This window comes from Neurospora crassa, linkage group V (assembly GCF_000182925.2).
Source record: "Neurospora crassa OR74A linkage group V, whole genome shotgun sequence".
In the NCBI taxonomy this organism is placed as follows: Eukaryota; Fungi; Ascomycota; class Sordariomycetes; order Sordariales; family Sordariaceae; genus Neurospora; species Neurospora crassa.
Window position 1 is genome coordinate 1,671,861 of NC_026505.1, and position 14,280 is coordinate 1,686,140.

The following is a 14,280-nucleotide window of genomic DNA, read 5'->3' on the forward strand; positions in this document are numbered from 1 at the left end:
GGCATCCGATGGGGGACTGCCAAACGTTGAGCCTGGCGAAAGGTGCATTATGCGGCGAATCATATGTAACCATAACGTTAAGGGAGTTCCCGTCGCACTTGCATGAGGTCCGAAGGCATCCCTCCGCCCAGTCTGGGAGTTACCCAACACTCCGGCCAATTTGAGTTTATATCCCCTCAAATCCCCAAAGCCAAGACAAAGTCTGTAGATGAATCAGCGTCTGTCTGAAAAGCGGCAAGCAACAACATTCTAACGTCAAAGAGGATATTATCTCTTTGATTCTGACACAGAGAATGGAGCACGACGAACACATATTTTGAAATCAACAAATTTCGATGACGCCAGTTAACATGACCCCGACAATGGTGCACACCCGGGAACGATACTCATCGCCAAACCGAACATGGCCCTTCGAGTAATACGGCACAGCAACTGGGACCATTTTCGGCTAGTCATGAAAGAGAGGACAGGAGCGGTCATGTTGAAGATGCCCAATACTCACGACAGGCTCGTAATTGTCATCAGCCTTATTGTCACGGACCCCTATCTCACCCGAGGCGTAACACCTCGACGGTCGGTAGCTCACCAGTGCATGCTGCAAACAAGGCTCGTCTACAAAGCCAATCACGCTGTCGCCGTTCAACACATGGCCGATGAATGGAGCTGATCAGGTAATCCTACGGCCGCAACCAGTATTGTCAGCACAGCCCGAATGGATGTGATAGCGGCGTCTTGTGAGTATGGATGCACAGACTATAAACAACCGGTGATCAATAAGAGGGGGTTTCGGGGGGATTCGAAGTCAAAGGGCGTCAAAATAGTCTTTCGCGGCAGGCGTCGCGCTGCCTAGAGTCGCGGAATAACTCAAAGGGTCAAGATCGGACCAGGAGGACGTACGACACGGCTAATGGAACGAACCTTAACCATCGCTACACTTGTCATGTGGGCCTACGAGAAGCACCTACAGTGCATCTGACGGCAGAGCTATTGTTTTCCGACATTATCGAACACTGCGGCGACAAGGAATGGGAGGAACTGGGAAGCAAAGAGGGCGTCTTAGCTGAAGGAGACCGGTCAGCGGCCAACATCGGAAGAGAACACCATCGCACTGGGATGGACTATGCGCCAGCTAGTCGCATCGACTACGACCACACCGACGTTTTGTCTGTTATCATGACAAAGACGGGTCATCAGCATCACCGAAGGATAAAGACCAGCGTGAACGAAGGACCAACGCGAGACCTCGGTAACCGCCAGAGCCGCTGTCGTTCGGGACTACTACTGTTCCTGATGTGCAGCAGCTAGTAGTCGTTGGCCTTAGGACGTGCCGAGAAAAGCAAAACTCAAGGAAACCAACGGCTGGAGATTTCTGATTGGAGACCAGGGCGACTTAAACGGACGATTTGGGGGCCCAAAAATGAAGAAGACGGACGGAAGCAACGAAAGTCGAAACCCTTCAAATGTCTTTGCCATCTCTCATCACAACGGGAACCATGAGATACTACTCAGCCTCCAAGAGACTTGGTTCCCGTCCGGATAAGACCGGGGCGACAGGACGTACTGAGCGTGTCTGGACTGCGGGGTGGCTCACGGCCCAGCTGTGATGAGGTGAACGGGCGACTGCAGTTTCTGGCTGAAACATGGAATACTACCGTGAAACCCGAAGTAAAAGGAGGATTGCCCGCGATGTTACTGCGATGATGGAGCGGGAGGAAAAGCGCAATTGTGATGAAGAGGAGGCCACCTGATCCAGTTCCATCGACGGGAGGATTGGCGGATGCGGATACGTAACGCCTCATCCACCTCGCTCTTTCCTTATTCGTCATATTTGGGAAGCGCATACTGTTGGCACTGTCCAGAACGGAACCATGCCACTCACCTCAATTGTTTTTTGCATTCTTGATGTTCTTTCCAGATTAGACTTGGACGATGGGGAAGGAAGAACCATTGCACGGCGCAAACGGTCACTCGAGCGAACTGCAGTGTCTCCTGCAATAATCTCAATGAAATTCAATAATGTCCCAATTAGTTTGAAATTAGGCACTTACATTGACCAGATTTTAATCATTATTGCAATCAAGGAGAATATGGAGTGTTCGTATCCTTGTCATTCATTGACACTCTGTCACTCAGGACACAATCATTGGACGTCGTCTCATTCAAGACATTGAGGCTTCTTTGCCCTACGTCGCCATTTCTCGTAAAGGACCGTACACGAGTTTCGCGCTGTTCTCAGTCTTCCAGAATTGTCAAGGCGCCCGGGTTGCACGCAGCGTCTGATGGGCGAAATCCTACATCACCACCATAACAACAAATTGGGTCAATTCAAGACATCTGGCCGGGAAGGCGTCGTGGCCAAGACGATCTGGCGCCCAATATTCATCCACAACATGTTCCTAGCCGCAAACCTAGTTGCCCAAGTAGTATGGGAACGGGTATCGAAGCAGCAGTAAACCTCTGGCGCGAGTTTGGCATTACACTAACGGTGAGTGATAGAGGACAATCCAGGAATTCTACACGTCTTTCGGTCTCTTCGTCATCTCAAAACATGGATCTGTTTGATTTCAGTACGTATATGCAATCCAGCTTTACTCTGCCTCGTCTAATCCCCTTCTAACTGCCTCATCTTACCTTTGCGCATGTTGTCGCAGCCAGCCAGATATTCTACATATATCTAGGAAAGCCAGCCGTTAAGGGTCCGGTATAGTGTAGACCGGCAGCCGTTCTCGTATAACCAATACCATCCGAGTATTGGCTCATCGGCAGTATTGGAGGATGGGAGCGGTCTATGGCCCAAGTGGGTGACTCTCTCCTCAGTCAACGTAGGATGCAGCAGCCGAGTCACAGCATCACAGCTCTCTTGCTCGTTGAACCATTGACGTGGTCACCTTCGTCGGGATATCCAGACCAGCGGGATCGGTTGCACAAAAGGTGGGGGTCTGGGCAGCAGTGTTGTTGCCATTCAGCACCAGTCGATGACAAGGCGGGCGCGCGGTGATCTCCACAAACGGCAATCTTCGAGACTAATTCTGTCTTGCCATTGGCTCTGGCCTGGTGGCTGTATGTAGCAGTATACATCGATTAGCATATTATCAAGAGAGTAAAACGGCACAGTGACAGAGATACGATGCTCACCACTTTCACAGCTCAACTAACATCACCGACGAAAACAACAAAACCGCAAGGCAACAAAAGGATCGCCGCCGTACAGTGCCTAATAAGAATTGGTTCCCAAGGTGTAACCGTATGGAAAGAGATGGTCTTAATTCCACAGAGTGTATCAGCCTATCTACTGTGGTTATTGTTCAATAATCGGCTTTCAGAGTTGCGACTAACGTGCTATGCAAGTTCTTGATTCGGCCACCATTCAGGTATGAATTGCATTCTTGTAGTTATTATTGGACCTACCTTCCGCTGTTCTTCCGGGTTAACCCCTTCAGAGAGAGGCAGTTCACTGGGACAATTTCCGTACACCTTGACGGCCAGCACACATGGCCGGTTTGCCCTGCTTCCTCGCTATGGGAACATCAATTTAAAACTCATACATCTTGGCGACAGTCAGCTTACTCACGTCTCGTTTCCTGTTCGGCACGGCCCTATGCCTTTTGGTGGTAGGAGGAAAACGAGGGAGGGAACGGAAAGATATGACGCTGCGGGCATTCCAATTATCCGCTTACAAGAAAACACCCCAATCCAGTGTTTTCCAATCAGTTCGCGGCCAGCTCTTGAAGTACCCTGTTGTCATTTCTGTGGTGAAAGATGGGGCTCAAGGAAGTAGAGTCACGGAACCCTCGAAAGTGCAGTGTACCGTATCGCAATGGTTCGGGGCACAGGGTTTTAGGTTTCCCTGGAAATTAGGCACAGCCCGTAAGCGTAGGGCAACACTATACCCACCAGAAACGATGTACGAGACGGTGATTTTGGATCTCTCCACCCTCCAGCGCCCTGGGAACGATCGGTAGAAAAGGAAAGAATATTAGAGAGGTTGAATTAACTATCCACTACCTCTAGGGTTAGGTAGCAACACAACCCCTCCTTCCGCACTCATATTGATAGGCATATACAACAACACACACGTTTGGGTTTAAACACTCACAGATTATACCTGGTCGACAGGAAACCCGAGACCCTCTACCTCGGGTCAAGACGGTACCTCTATACTAGTTTATTATGGCCGACTGCAGCAGCGAGGTAGTAACTTAGCCAAACCCGGGAAAAATAAAAGAAACCCAGCCGTGGGATTTTTTTCTGGTAACGAGATGCCGTAGTGCCCGTACCCGTGCCCGTGCCGGAACCCAGTCCCCGGAACCTGGACCCTGTCAGTCTTCTGCAGCACCACTCTATGACCAAACCACCATTTTGGATAAGCCAGTGAGAGGTTCGCTTCGCATCGAGCAGTGAGTGATCTAAGCGGGCGGGCGAAGAGAGTTGAGTGGTGCCGGTCTTGGCGACCCCCGAGATTCTGGCCTGTCAAGGGCCCTGCACCTTGGTACGTTGTGTAATTTTGGCCTATTGTTGGTAACAATACCGAGAACAATGTATACAGATTGTATCAGTTGACGAATGGGATCAAAGAACCCGAAGGAAGGTTTCGTTCGTCCGTTCCAGTTCCGTCTTAACAGTGCGCATGCCGTGTTTTTGACTGGGCAGGGAATTAGCTGAACCGTCTAAACGCATATCGCGCAGTATTATACAGAAACGAAAGATTGTAAACTTTACTACTGAATTATCGCTTTGTAACATACCGAATAAGTTGGTGATGACATCTTGCTCGGCCGACATCAAAACCGAGGGAAAAACCTCCCCTTAACATTTCTTGTAGAAGCCGTTCGGACTTCCAGGATTTGTACAAAATGCACATGAATGGGGGCAACCAGGAGGTGCAGAGGTTTAATTCCTGCCGGTCACTTACCCAGTCTGCCCTGGATTTTGGTGCATTATTAGGGTCGGGCCTATCTTTACTGCACCTCCAAAATTCGTCCACAATGTACGTGCAAGCACCCAGGAAAAGTTGCTACCTATACAGGAAAAGTAAACCTCGATGAGAGCCGAGACGACCAACTTAAGGTCTGGAAGAATCCATGCTCATTTTGAGTCTAAGGACCAAGCTGGTGGACATTTACAGCTTGAGTCTAGGCGCTATGTCTAGGGCGCCTAAACACCACCACCCTTCACATTTCGGTGATCTTGCCATGTGCGATTATCAAGGACTTGCCTGCTTGGAGGAAGGGAACTGGAGATAAGGGGATATGTATATATTGAAGATAGATGAGTAAAGGAAACCTCCACGTCCCTCTAGAGGTAAATACGGGAAGTGGAAGACGGCAGGGCGGGAAGGTAGGTTGCAGGGCGTCGGGTGCGGGTGGATGGAGGGGTGTGGTTCTATCTACACAGTACGTCGTCTAATCACTAGGTAGGTAGGTACGGTAGGTACGTAACAAGCCTGGGGGTACCTCCCGTCCCTAGTACCTAGAGCCAGGTAGCAAGTGTAAACCCTGTAGACGTACCTCTTCCCTAGCGCAGGTGGGGAACTGAACAAAGTACTAGGTCGACGGGATCGATTTGGGTGGGAACTGAACCCTTCCGATCCACAGGAAGCCACACCCAACCACGACCCATGTGAATCACCTCCACAAAAACTTCGATGCCGAACCATGCATGTGTTTCGTTTCTTTCCAATCGCTTTGGGTTGATACAAGCCGACAATCGCCCAACTTGGATCCCATCAGACGCGAGGAGACCGATTTTTCACACCTGGGATGACCTGGGGACTTGGTGCGTGACAGTCCATGACAGGTCCGCCTACGGGCTGCCAGTGACGGCTGCTGTGAACAGAGGGTGAGTGAGTGAGTTTTGATATACTCAGGCGACAGGTATCAGATACTGAGGACACCTACTTCCATGTACTAGGTAGACCTGTGGCCGCTGTGGGAGGCTGTGTTCTTTTGACGACATGTGCGTCCCACTGAGATGCCTCTGTTTCCCATGTAGAAACCTGAAGATACGTACCTACCAGTCTCCTAGCCTATAGCTGTTGTTTTGACGAACGTCGAGCATAAGGGAACCTTGCTGATGGGGAGCTTGAAGTCGCCCCCAAAGCAGAAATATCCTCATCTCTCGACGTCATTACAAGACCCCCCAACAAACGTATCGTCTGACAGCACACAGCACATCTTCAGTTGCAGCTGTCCAGAAACGGCAGCCAGGCCCTGTTCCTCAAACTTCGAATTGGACCCGAGGGCTCCGAGCTCTACCTTATATCAGCATTGGCGTGTCTGATTCGGAAACGGCCACCCTGTTCCTAGATACAAGCAGGTAAGGTCAGCCAAGGCAGGCAGGCAATTGCAGAGTATAACTCCAACATCTGGGAAACCAAAGCGAAGAATAACGGGAGTCGAATAGCAAGTTGGACCAGGAATATGCTCCTCAGCACGCCGCATGTGGCAGGCTTGGTACTACACGCATACGTATGTAGGCATATAATATTTCCCTCCCCCACCATTTTTATTTGGTAGCTCGAGTTTGTACTTCGGAGGGGCAACTTATTACGTTCTTGTCGGCTCGGACTACAACTCCTATCTAATCTACAAGATAATTGTTGCTTTAGGCATGCCGTTCATGAATTCAGTGCAGCACTCCCTGCCGTTATACATTTTTCTTTTCACTACTTAAACGGACTTCCCCCAAACTAAAGCACTTGCCTTTCTCTCTCTTCAGTCCTTGTCCGCTCAGTCGACTACTGGTACGCTTTGCCCCCTCGATTGTGCAGTTCGCTCCGTCTTCTATCGGTCTGCCGCCACCGGACACCGTTCCGTCAACAAATCCATTACAATGTCTCCCGTGTTCTTTTGTATCCATTGCGGCAACAAGTTCACTCGCAAAGAACATCTAGAACGCCACATCGCTTCTCGTGAGTATCTCTAGTCACTTTGATTACCTGGATCAGCACGGGCTTTACTGATCCTTCGTTCAGATACTGGTGCGAAGCCTTGGTCATGCGTCCATTGCTTTATGCCATTCAACCGTCAGTGAGTATTATCCCCTCTTTTCTCGGCCCGTAGCTTTACTGAGACGCTGTTCAACAGGGATCTGCTCCGAAGACACCTGACGATTTACCATTCGGTCTCAGACGACTCGGACCCAATTCCACCCCAAACCGGTAGGCACAAGCCGGACGTGGCATGCCAGCCCTGTCACAAAGCCAAGTGCCAGTGCGATAAGCAGAAACCGACGTGTGGGGCGTGCCAAAAGAAGGGTATCACATGTGTCCCACGTGAGTCCAGGAGAGTAGTGAAGCAGGAGACCCGGGCCCGCCGTTCAGCCGCGCCGCAACAACCTCCTCCGCCCGCCCAAGTCCCTCTACCTGCTCAACCCGCACGAGATGCGCAAAACCAACAGGAACCAATCATGAAGGTTTCTCTTGAAACCATGATTGACGGCGAGGCATACCAGCAAGAGCGACGGGCATCACATATCCAGCAGGGTCTTTACCAAGGAACGGGACCACAGAGCTCGCTCATACCACAAATACCTTTGACTGGAAATTTGGCTCCTGAGGTCGGCTTACCAAATTTCTACGGTTTTCCCAATCCTAGCTACGGAGGTTTCGACGGTTACGGTAATCCGATCCAGCCGTTTGGTCCGAAGCCCGCGCATCTCGGTTATCAGAATGACCCTTCATTGAATATACCTGACTTGAGTCCGGGCTCGTTGAATATACCTGACTTGAGTCCGGGCTCATCTACCTCTATCGATACCGGCTTTGAGACGCTTGACGAAATCCCAGACATGAACGGATTTTCAGGTTATGGCGAGGTCGTAGTGAATAGCAACAACCACCAGTCACTTGCAGGCGAGGAGGGTACAGAACCTTGGTCTTGGGAAATAAATTCGCTCGACGTTTTTGGGTTCCTGTAAGCGCAGGTTTTACCCGCACCAGTTTCGGGTCTTTTTTTCTTTTTGTGTTTCTTGGTCACGAAAGTGATTGTCAGCGGGAACTTGTTGCCGAGTATTGGAAGATTTGTAGTCTACTGTATGGAGTGGGTATTGGTGATGCACGTGAAGGGGTAAAGGGGAAATGACTGAATGGTTGTTGATATGGATCTTGGCACGACTAGTATATTTAGAAGAACAGCGGCGATAATCGACAGGGTCTCTTAGGTGGAAGGAGGTCGACATCGATATTTACACATTCTTGAAATTACAGCAACACATCGAGGCATGCAGACACGCTCGCGTTACCTTCGTTCTCTGTTGACGAACCTAGAACGCCCCTACTGGAAGCTACGATCCGTGCACTAGGTAGGTGGTCTCACCATAAGCAAAACTCGCGCTGGGACTTTTGTACTTCTTAATATATTAACTATACTACCTAGAGATTATCATTCTCTTTTTAGACTTAGCAAATACAACTTACTGTTTCCGCATTGTACATTCACGGCGCCCAGATAGAAAACAGCCACCGCGTTTGACGTTGTCCATTGCATCAAGAATGTCAAGTTGCTTTTGCAACCTAGTTTCTGGGCGTTGCTCACGGTTATGGGTAGAGTAGAAGGGAGTGGATTGGTTGATTAGGCTAACTAACGGTTTCTCACCGTGACCACTGGTTAAATACTACTACTGCAAAGCCCACCAAAATCCTCAAGCCCCATCGTACCTTCCACAGCGCCTTCTCCCCTCCAAGGCCGATACTACGCGGCCAAAATCCATCATCATCTCCAATCCTAAATTATTATCATTATTAATATCCTCCTAATCATCTCCCAAATCTCAATAATCAATATAAACAACCTCACCAAAGATAGCCCACCCTAACCCCATACAATAGTATAGAGTCCAGCCCACTATCTTAGTGCCGTTCAGCCCTCAAAGTAACTTCCATCCCTACTATGTGTTTTCGGAGTATATCTTTGTAGGTCTCGACTCAAGGCGTCGGTTCTCGTTCTCGTTCTCAAGGAAGATGGTTTCGTGATGATTTTCGATAATAGGAAGCTTTGGAATTCGGATTCTCTGATGGTCTTCAACGGTGGTTCTCTTTGGAGGATAGGAAAGGATCGGAAGGCTTCTCATTGTCGAGGTAAATAGAAAGGTAGCTTTTTCTCCAAGGAATTAGGAGGCATTTCGCCGTCGAGATGGAAAGGCGGGCGATAGAATGATTAATGAGAGTTGGAAGGATTGATACTTTTTCCGAAAATTGATGCCAACGAACCACCACATCTCCTCCCCCCCTGGGTAGGATCGCCAATGCAACCCGGTTTCTAGGCGTTGCTCACGGTTATAGGTAGAGTAGAAGGGAGTGGATTGGTTGATCAGGCTAACTAACGGTTTCTCACCGTAACCACTGGTTAAATACCACTACTGCAAAGCCCACCAAAATCCTCAAGCCCCATCGTACCTTCCACTTTCCAGGCGCAGTAGTTTCGTGTCTACTGTAGTTCCCATTGTAAAATTAATAAATGAAAGATGCCATTCCGTTTAACTCCACTTCCTCGAGCGCTAACCCCTCCCTCCCTGCTCCCTGGTTCCTTCCTGATTAGGAACTGTTTAGCCTTCAGTAGCCAATCAGAAGGTGGCAGGGAAACGATCTTCGTTAGTACTTTCCTAACGCTATCCCAAGAACTTTCCACCGTTTAATGCCTACTTGAACAAGGCACTGTCTTTTGGAAGGAACAGGCAAGATTATGCCCGACTCTTTTTACAATCATTGTGGAGACTCTCAATACTTTGGCCACTTGGAATACCGACGAGATCCGCGCCTACCAAAGCTTATTTCAGAATCAGATCAGAGGAATTGGGGCGGGGAAGGCGGGGCTCAAAGGACGGAGGGAAGCTCAGTGGTCAGTGTTAGAGGTACTGCATCGATGTAAACGGAGCGTACCCAGGTAATCAATGCTGTATCTTTATAGCCAATACATTCTTCTATCCATACCTACACATTCTTCTTCCTCTATGAGTTGCCCCTGGGGTTAACGAACAGAGCGTCTTCAATGGTGGATCGCTGTGGCGAGTAGTACAACCACTCGAGAGATCGTAGATGCTTCGGCAGGTATCCGTACCCCATGGAGGGAAAAAAAAAAAAGACCTTTGCATCCTGGGGGTGATGTCGTACGATAATGGGATTCAGCAACTTGAATAGTGATGGTGCAAGAGCGGGTAGCTATCGAGGTTCGGCGAAAGTCAACCCTGCTTCAGCGATACTCTACTGCCTTAGCGTGGGATGGGTTGGGTTGCAACCCCGCCATTCCGTCCACTCCAAACGCACGACTTTCAATGATTCAGGTGCCCCAAGATGTATCAACAACCCCCACCACCTACGAATCTCACCCTCCCATCCCGTCATCACCATCTCCCGCCCATCCAATTACTTTCTTCCACCCGCTCACTGTCTTTCGTACCTCTTTTTCGTCGCCCTACTCGACTTCACCTCTCACCTTCAAACACAATAGTGTGACACCAGTTCATCCGTACCTGGGCCGGAGCCCGAGCGCTGAGCATCCCGAGTGGTCCATCACTGGACTGGATATGTACACCGCAACATCCAAATACAGCATCACATCGCATCGATGCCCCCAACCAGGTGCCCATTCATTAGGTATATCTTCGGCCAGACGGTACGGGTGTTCCTGTTATCGTCCTCTATTAGTCCTTTGGCCTATAGAAGCTGACTGTTTGCAGTGCGCAATGTCGTGGAACTTGTATTACCAACAGTCACACAAGCCTACAATGAGATAGCGAAGACGGCGACCGACGAGGCCAATATCGGAACGCGAGCCCATCCGTAACCCATACTCCTCAAAACACGTGCATGTCCAGCTGCAACCACATCAAGCCCAAACGTACCGGCGTCTTGGGTCTCGAATTATCCGATGTCATGGATTTGACATCTCCGACGACAGAGAACAAGTATGCGACAAGTGCGACGAGAATCGTGCGGGTCCATGTCATTCATGTCGCAACATGGTTTACATAAGGACAACCAACAGTAATTTGGAGCAGGCCCCCCAAAAATATGATACCTATTTGGGAGAATTCCCATGGTACGACGCGCCCTCTTTCTGACTATTCGCCCAGGAGCCTCGACGTTTGCGCTTGCCCTCGAGAAACGAAACATGACCGAAAGCTTCTAGACCTCCAGGCCCCCATTGTTTCCAACTCGAATGTCTCAACTGTGCCTTGCTGTGCCTCTGGAAGACATATACAAGCCAGCCTCAACCGCCTCTGATGCAACGTTTGGTGCGCGAGTGCCGACTATTCGAAGCTCCTGTCATGGGTGAGGTGCAAAGACAATAATACCCTTTGCAGAGCCCGCCACTTCACCAGTAAATATCTGAGATAAGTCGAGTTTTGAGCTGACAGGAAGCCTTCTAGTCTCCTTATTGACCAATACGGGTATCATACCCCACACCAAGCGTCCTTGAACGGAAAGGCCAATTCTGCAAGAGTCTGGCACGTTCAACCCTACATCTTCAGCTTATGCTTCTTCTTGCAGCCCTTGGCGCTATTTAGGTCGCATCAGGACTGCTTTCGGGACCGAGAATCACTGCCTTCGTCACCGGTAGAGGTCTGGATATTAGATAAGATGACGCTGGGTGAATGCAATCGCCCGACTATCAAAGGGCGCCAGGTCGCACGCCAGCTCTAGCCAGCCACATTCACAACGCCCGGCCATCTTTGCATACTGCTATAGACTCCATCAACAGTTAGATTGGTCTCCGCTGAAGGTGGCGAACAAGCCCGATGAGTTCACCAACGCTGGCGTCTGGAGGGAGAGACAGCCACAAAAGGTGCGAGCGCGGAATCTTTTCGAGATGCCGTGTCGTTCTTCAAAATCATGAGGCTCTCTGTTATCCACGTTCTAGCTCGACAGCAACATTCATTGGCAAAACGTAGACCAGTGATACAAGAAGTTGCAGTCTACTCCCTTTCTGGATATATTCTGCCTGCGCCAACATGTTAGTTCCAAGCTGATGAAGTTTCTGAAATTGGTAATGCTGGTGTCAATGGTTGACATACACACTGCCAGACACGGACAGAATCAACACAAATTGGGTACCGCTGCGCATCAATGGCCGGCCACAAAACCCATTCTTCATAAATGCGAGTGAAGATCCTTACCAAGCACAGCCCTATGGTATGCAAGCCAAGCTCTTGTCTAGTGTAAAAAATGTAAGTTAGACACCTGTAACAAGGGGCTGTTATCACAACACTTCGACATCTGATTTTCTGACCACAAGCTATGTAGGTCAAATTGGTGTTCTGCGAAGGACCGCCATCACCACAAAGCTAGACGTTGCACATATAATATGTCCGATGAGTGACCTCGGATAAGGATAAATAAGGCACATATGCTTACTGGTCCAGCAAGGAAAGACTACTCAACTTGACAACTCACGACCTAGATACACAACCTTTGTACACCAGGCCTGGCTGGCACACCTCAGCCGCAATCCGAATGATTCCGTGAAGGGGAGTTGCTTGTGATCCGTCTTTCATTCACTGTTGATTCGTAAGGATTTGCTTACTCTGTACTACACTCCATGTAGTCCGTGGGCGCACCAGCACTCTTGGCAGGTGTTGCAGCGAGTTGTATCAAGAATAGGGAAACCAGCGGAACGACCCGTCGCGGCGACCGCCACGCCGAACTAGTCAGAATGCTTACACCCTCAGCGAGCTTCAAGGTGAGCCTCGGCACATGTCCAATAACAAGGCGAGGACGTATTTAGTAAACCTCCAAGCAAAAGTGTCTTCTTCCAAATGTTGAGGTACTTGCTGAGGATGACACAGGTTTCCGTGACTTTGGGAACAAGTCCACAGCAACATTCCCTCTGACTGGCCCATTAGATGTGCTGTGAAACGCATGTTTCGGGAACCAGAGAGGAGGTCATCACCAGTATCTCTCTCAGTCACGGGTGCCAAGTCATATGTGGTGATGCGGTCGAGCCTTCAGAATGGGGAAATGATTGACTCAGGTTGAGCCTCCCCCACACACGCTAACACGACTAACCAAGCCACGCATAACTGCTTATTTACGCCGTTTAGTATTTCTATTTCCGTTGCATTGGTAACGGCGGCATCTTCAAGGTGTGCAGTAATCCGAGTTTTCAGTCAGCCATTGGTCAAGGAACAAATACTGACTTATTCGGTCAGAACACTGCTGCACTGTCGATAGAGAACACTTTCCCAATCTTGGACAACAATCGACATGAACTGCCTGTATAATAAAGTGTGCGTGTTCCATACTTTCCAGGTCGACCTGATACTATTTTACCAAAACAACTAGGAGGTAGGTAATGTTCGTTCAGCCATCCAGCCTATCCACCCACCAAGCCACCTACCCAGTCTGCGTGAGCTTCCGTTTCCATCAACTTACTGTAAGATAGATCGCGCTAAGTAGGGCGACGTCCGTACGTCATTTTCCAAGGAGGAACGGCAGGAAATATACCCCGAGGGTCTGTCAATCAGCAAGTCAGATAGGTAGTTTCACACACTCCCGGGGCGTGTTAAAGTTCTTCAACTCTAATGGGTGGTGTTGCAATCTCTCTCTCTCTCTCTCTCTCTCTCTCTACGCCAGGCCATCAAACCCATGCTGTCGTGGCAGATTGTCATTAGAAGAAGCCCTCTCAATCCTGTTGTTACGCTCTTTGTAATATTTTGTTCAGCTTCAGCCATGTTGATTGATCCCCAGCCATCGCCACATTCGGAAGTTTAGGTCCCAACATGGTTGTTGATTGGAAAGTGAGATCTGGATCTACCTGAAAATGGTGGATTGGGTTCTGGACTTTACCGAATGGTACATTGAGCTCAGAGCGGGGTTATTCTTTGTTACCAGTTCCCAACAAGTAGTAGGGAATGACGCAAGCTTGGGCTTCTGTCGATTACACTGCAGATTGTCATGGAAGGAGTTCCAGTTAAGGCCTGGACTGCGAAAGGTAGCGTAGCGTATGTAGTATGTATAGCGAGGGGATGATTTACGCTGCGATGCTTGAGATTAGTGTCAGATTCTCTCCGACATCTCTCAAAATGGCAAGGAGTGACGTTAACGGTTCTATAGCATTTCCCAACTTCTCGGTGAGTGGAAGTTGAAGAAGAAAGAAGCGTGTGGGAGGGTAATAATGGTAGGGTAGCAACGCATCTGTTGATCCCTCACAACGAAAGCAATATTTGCAATGCGCTGGTACACTAATGCATAAATGTTTTTGATCGGGACACACTACCACTGCCAATCTGCGATTGAACGATCCATTGTGATGCGCGCATCTTGGCCTTGATATCATTTCCATT

The 14,280-nt window shown here is 49.4% G+C and overlaps 4 protein-coding genes and 1 non-coding gene across 5 annotated transcripts; 4 read left to right on the forward strand and 1 right to left on the reverse strand.

The window, feature by feature from the left end:
* Positions 1 to 403: 403 nt before the first annotated feature.
* NCU16961 (hypothetical protein) lies at positions 404 to 2,082 on the forward strand (the record flags this gene model as incomplete). Its single annotated transcript, XM_011396520.1, has 2 exons — positions 404 to 577; positions 835 to 2,082. The coding sequence occupies 2 exons, from the start codon at positions 404 to 406 to the stop codon at positions 1,303 to 1,305; spliced, it is 645 nt and encodes a 214-aa protein (XP_011394822.1). The 3' UTR covers positions 1,306 to 2,082.
* Positions 2,083 to 3,491: 1,409 nt separating this feature from the next.
* NCU04563 (hypothetical protein) lies at positions 3,492 to 3,962 on the forward strand (the record flags this gene model as incomplete). Its single annotated transcript, XM_953569.1, has 2 exons — positions 3,492 to 3,498; positions 3,559 to 3,962. 2 exons carry the CDS (start codon positions 3,492 to 3,494, stop codon positions 3,960 to 3,962), a joined length of 411 nt encoding a protein of 136 aa, XP_958662.1.
* A 2,611-nt stretch (positions 3,963 to 6,573) lies between these two features.
* On the forward strand, positions 6,574 to 8,219 carry mld-1 (melanization defective-1). Its single transcript, XM_953567.2, has 3 exons — positions 6,574 to 6,910; positions 6,974 to 7,028; positions 7,086 to 8,219. The coding sequence occupies exons 1-3, from the start codon at positions 6,832 to 6,834 to the stop codon at positions 7,915 to 7,917; spliced, it is 966 nt and encodes a 321-aa protein (XP_958660.2). The 5' UTR covers positions 6,574 to 6,831; the 3' UTR covers positions 7,918 to 8,219.
* A 322-nt stretch (positions 8,220 to 8,541) lies between these two features.
* NCU14064 lies at positions 8,542 to 9,296 on the reverse strand. The gene has a single exon (XR_897937.1). It is a non-coding gene; the product is annotated as a ncrg134 (non-coding RNA).
* Positions 9,297 to 11,578: 2,282 nt separating this feature from the next.
* On the forward strand, positions 11,579 to 12,828 carry NCU04560 (hypothetical protein; the record flags this gene model as incomplete). The annotated part of the gene is made up of 6 exons (XM_953566.3): positions 11,579 to 11,623; positions 11,700 to 11,783; positions 11,859 to 11,893; positions 12,033 to 12,165; positions 12,543 to 12,677; positions 12,784 to 12,828. The coding sequence occupies 6 exons, from the start codon at positions 11,579 to 11,581 to the stop codon at positions 12,826 to 12,828; spliced, it is 477 nt and encodes a 158-aa protein (XP_958659.3).
* Between the last annotated feature and the right edge of the window lie 1,452 nt (positions 12,829 to 14,280).

Coding starts and splice junctions, on each gene's coding strand:
- mld-1 (XM_953567.2), top strand. CDS start 6,832: ATGTCTCCCGTGTTCTTTTGTATCCATTGCGGCAACAAGTTCACTCGC. Junction 6,911..6,973: donor AGAACGCCACATCGCTTCTC/GTGAGTATCTCT, acceptor TCCTTCGTTCAG/ATACTGGTGCGAAGCCTTGG. Junction 7,029..7,085: donor TTTATGCCATTCAACCGTCA/GTGAGTATTATC, acceptor GCTGTTCAACAG/GGATCTGCTCCGAAGACACC.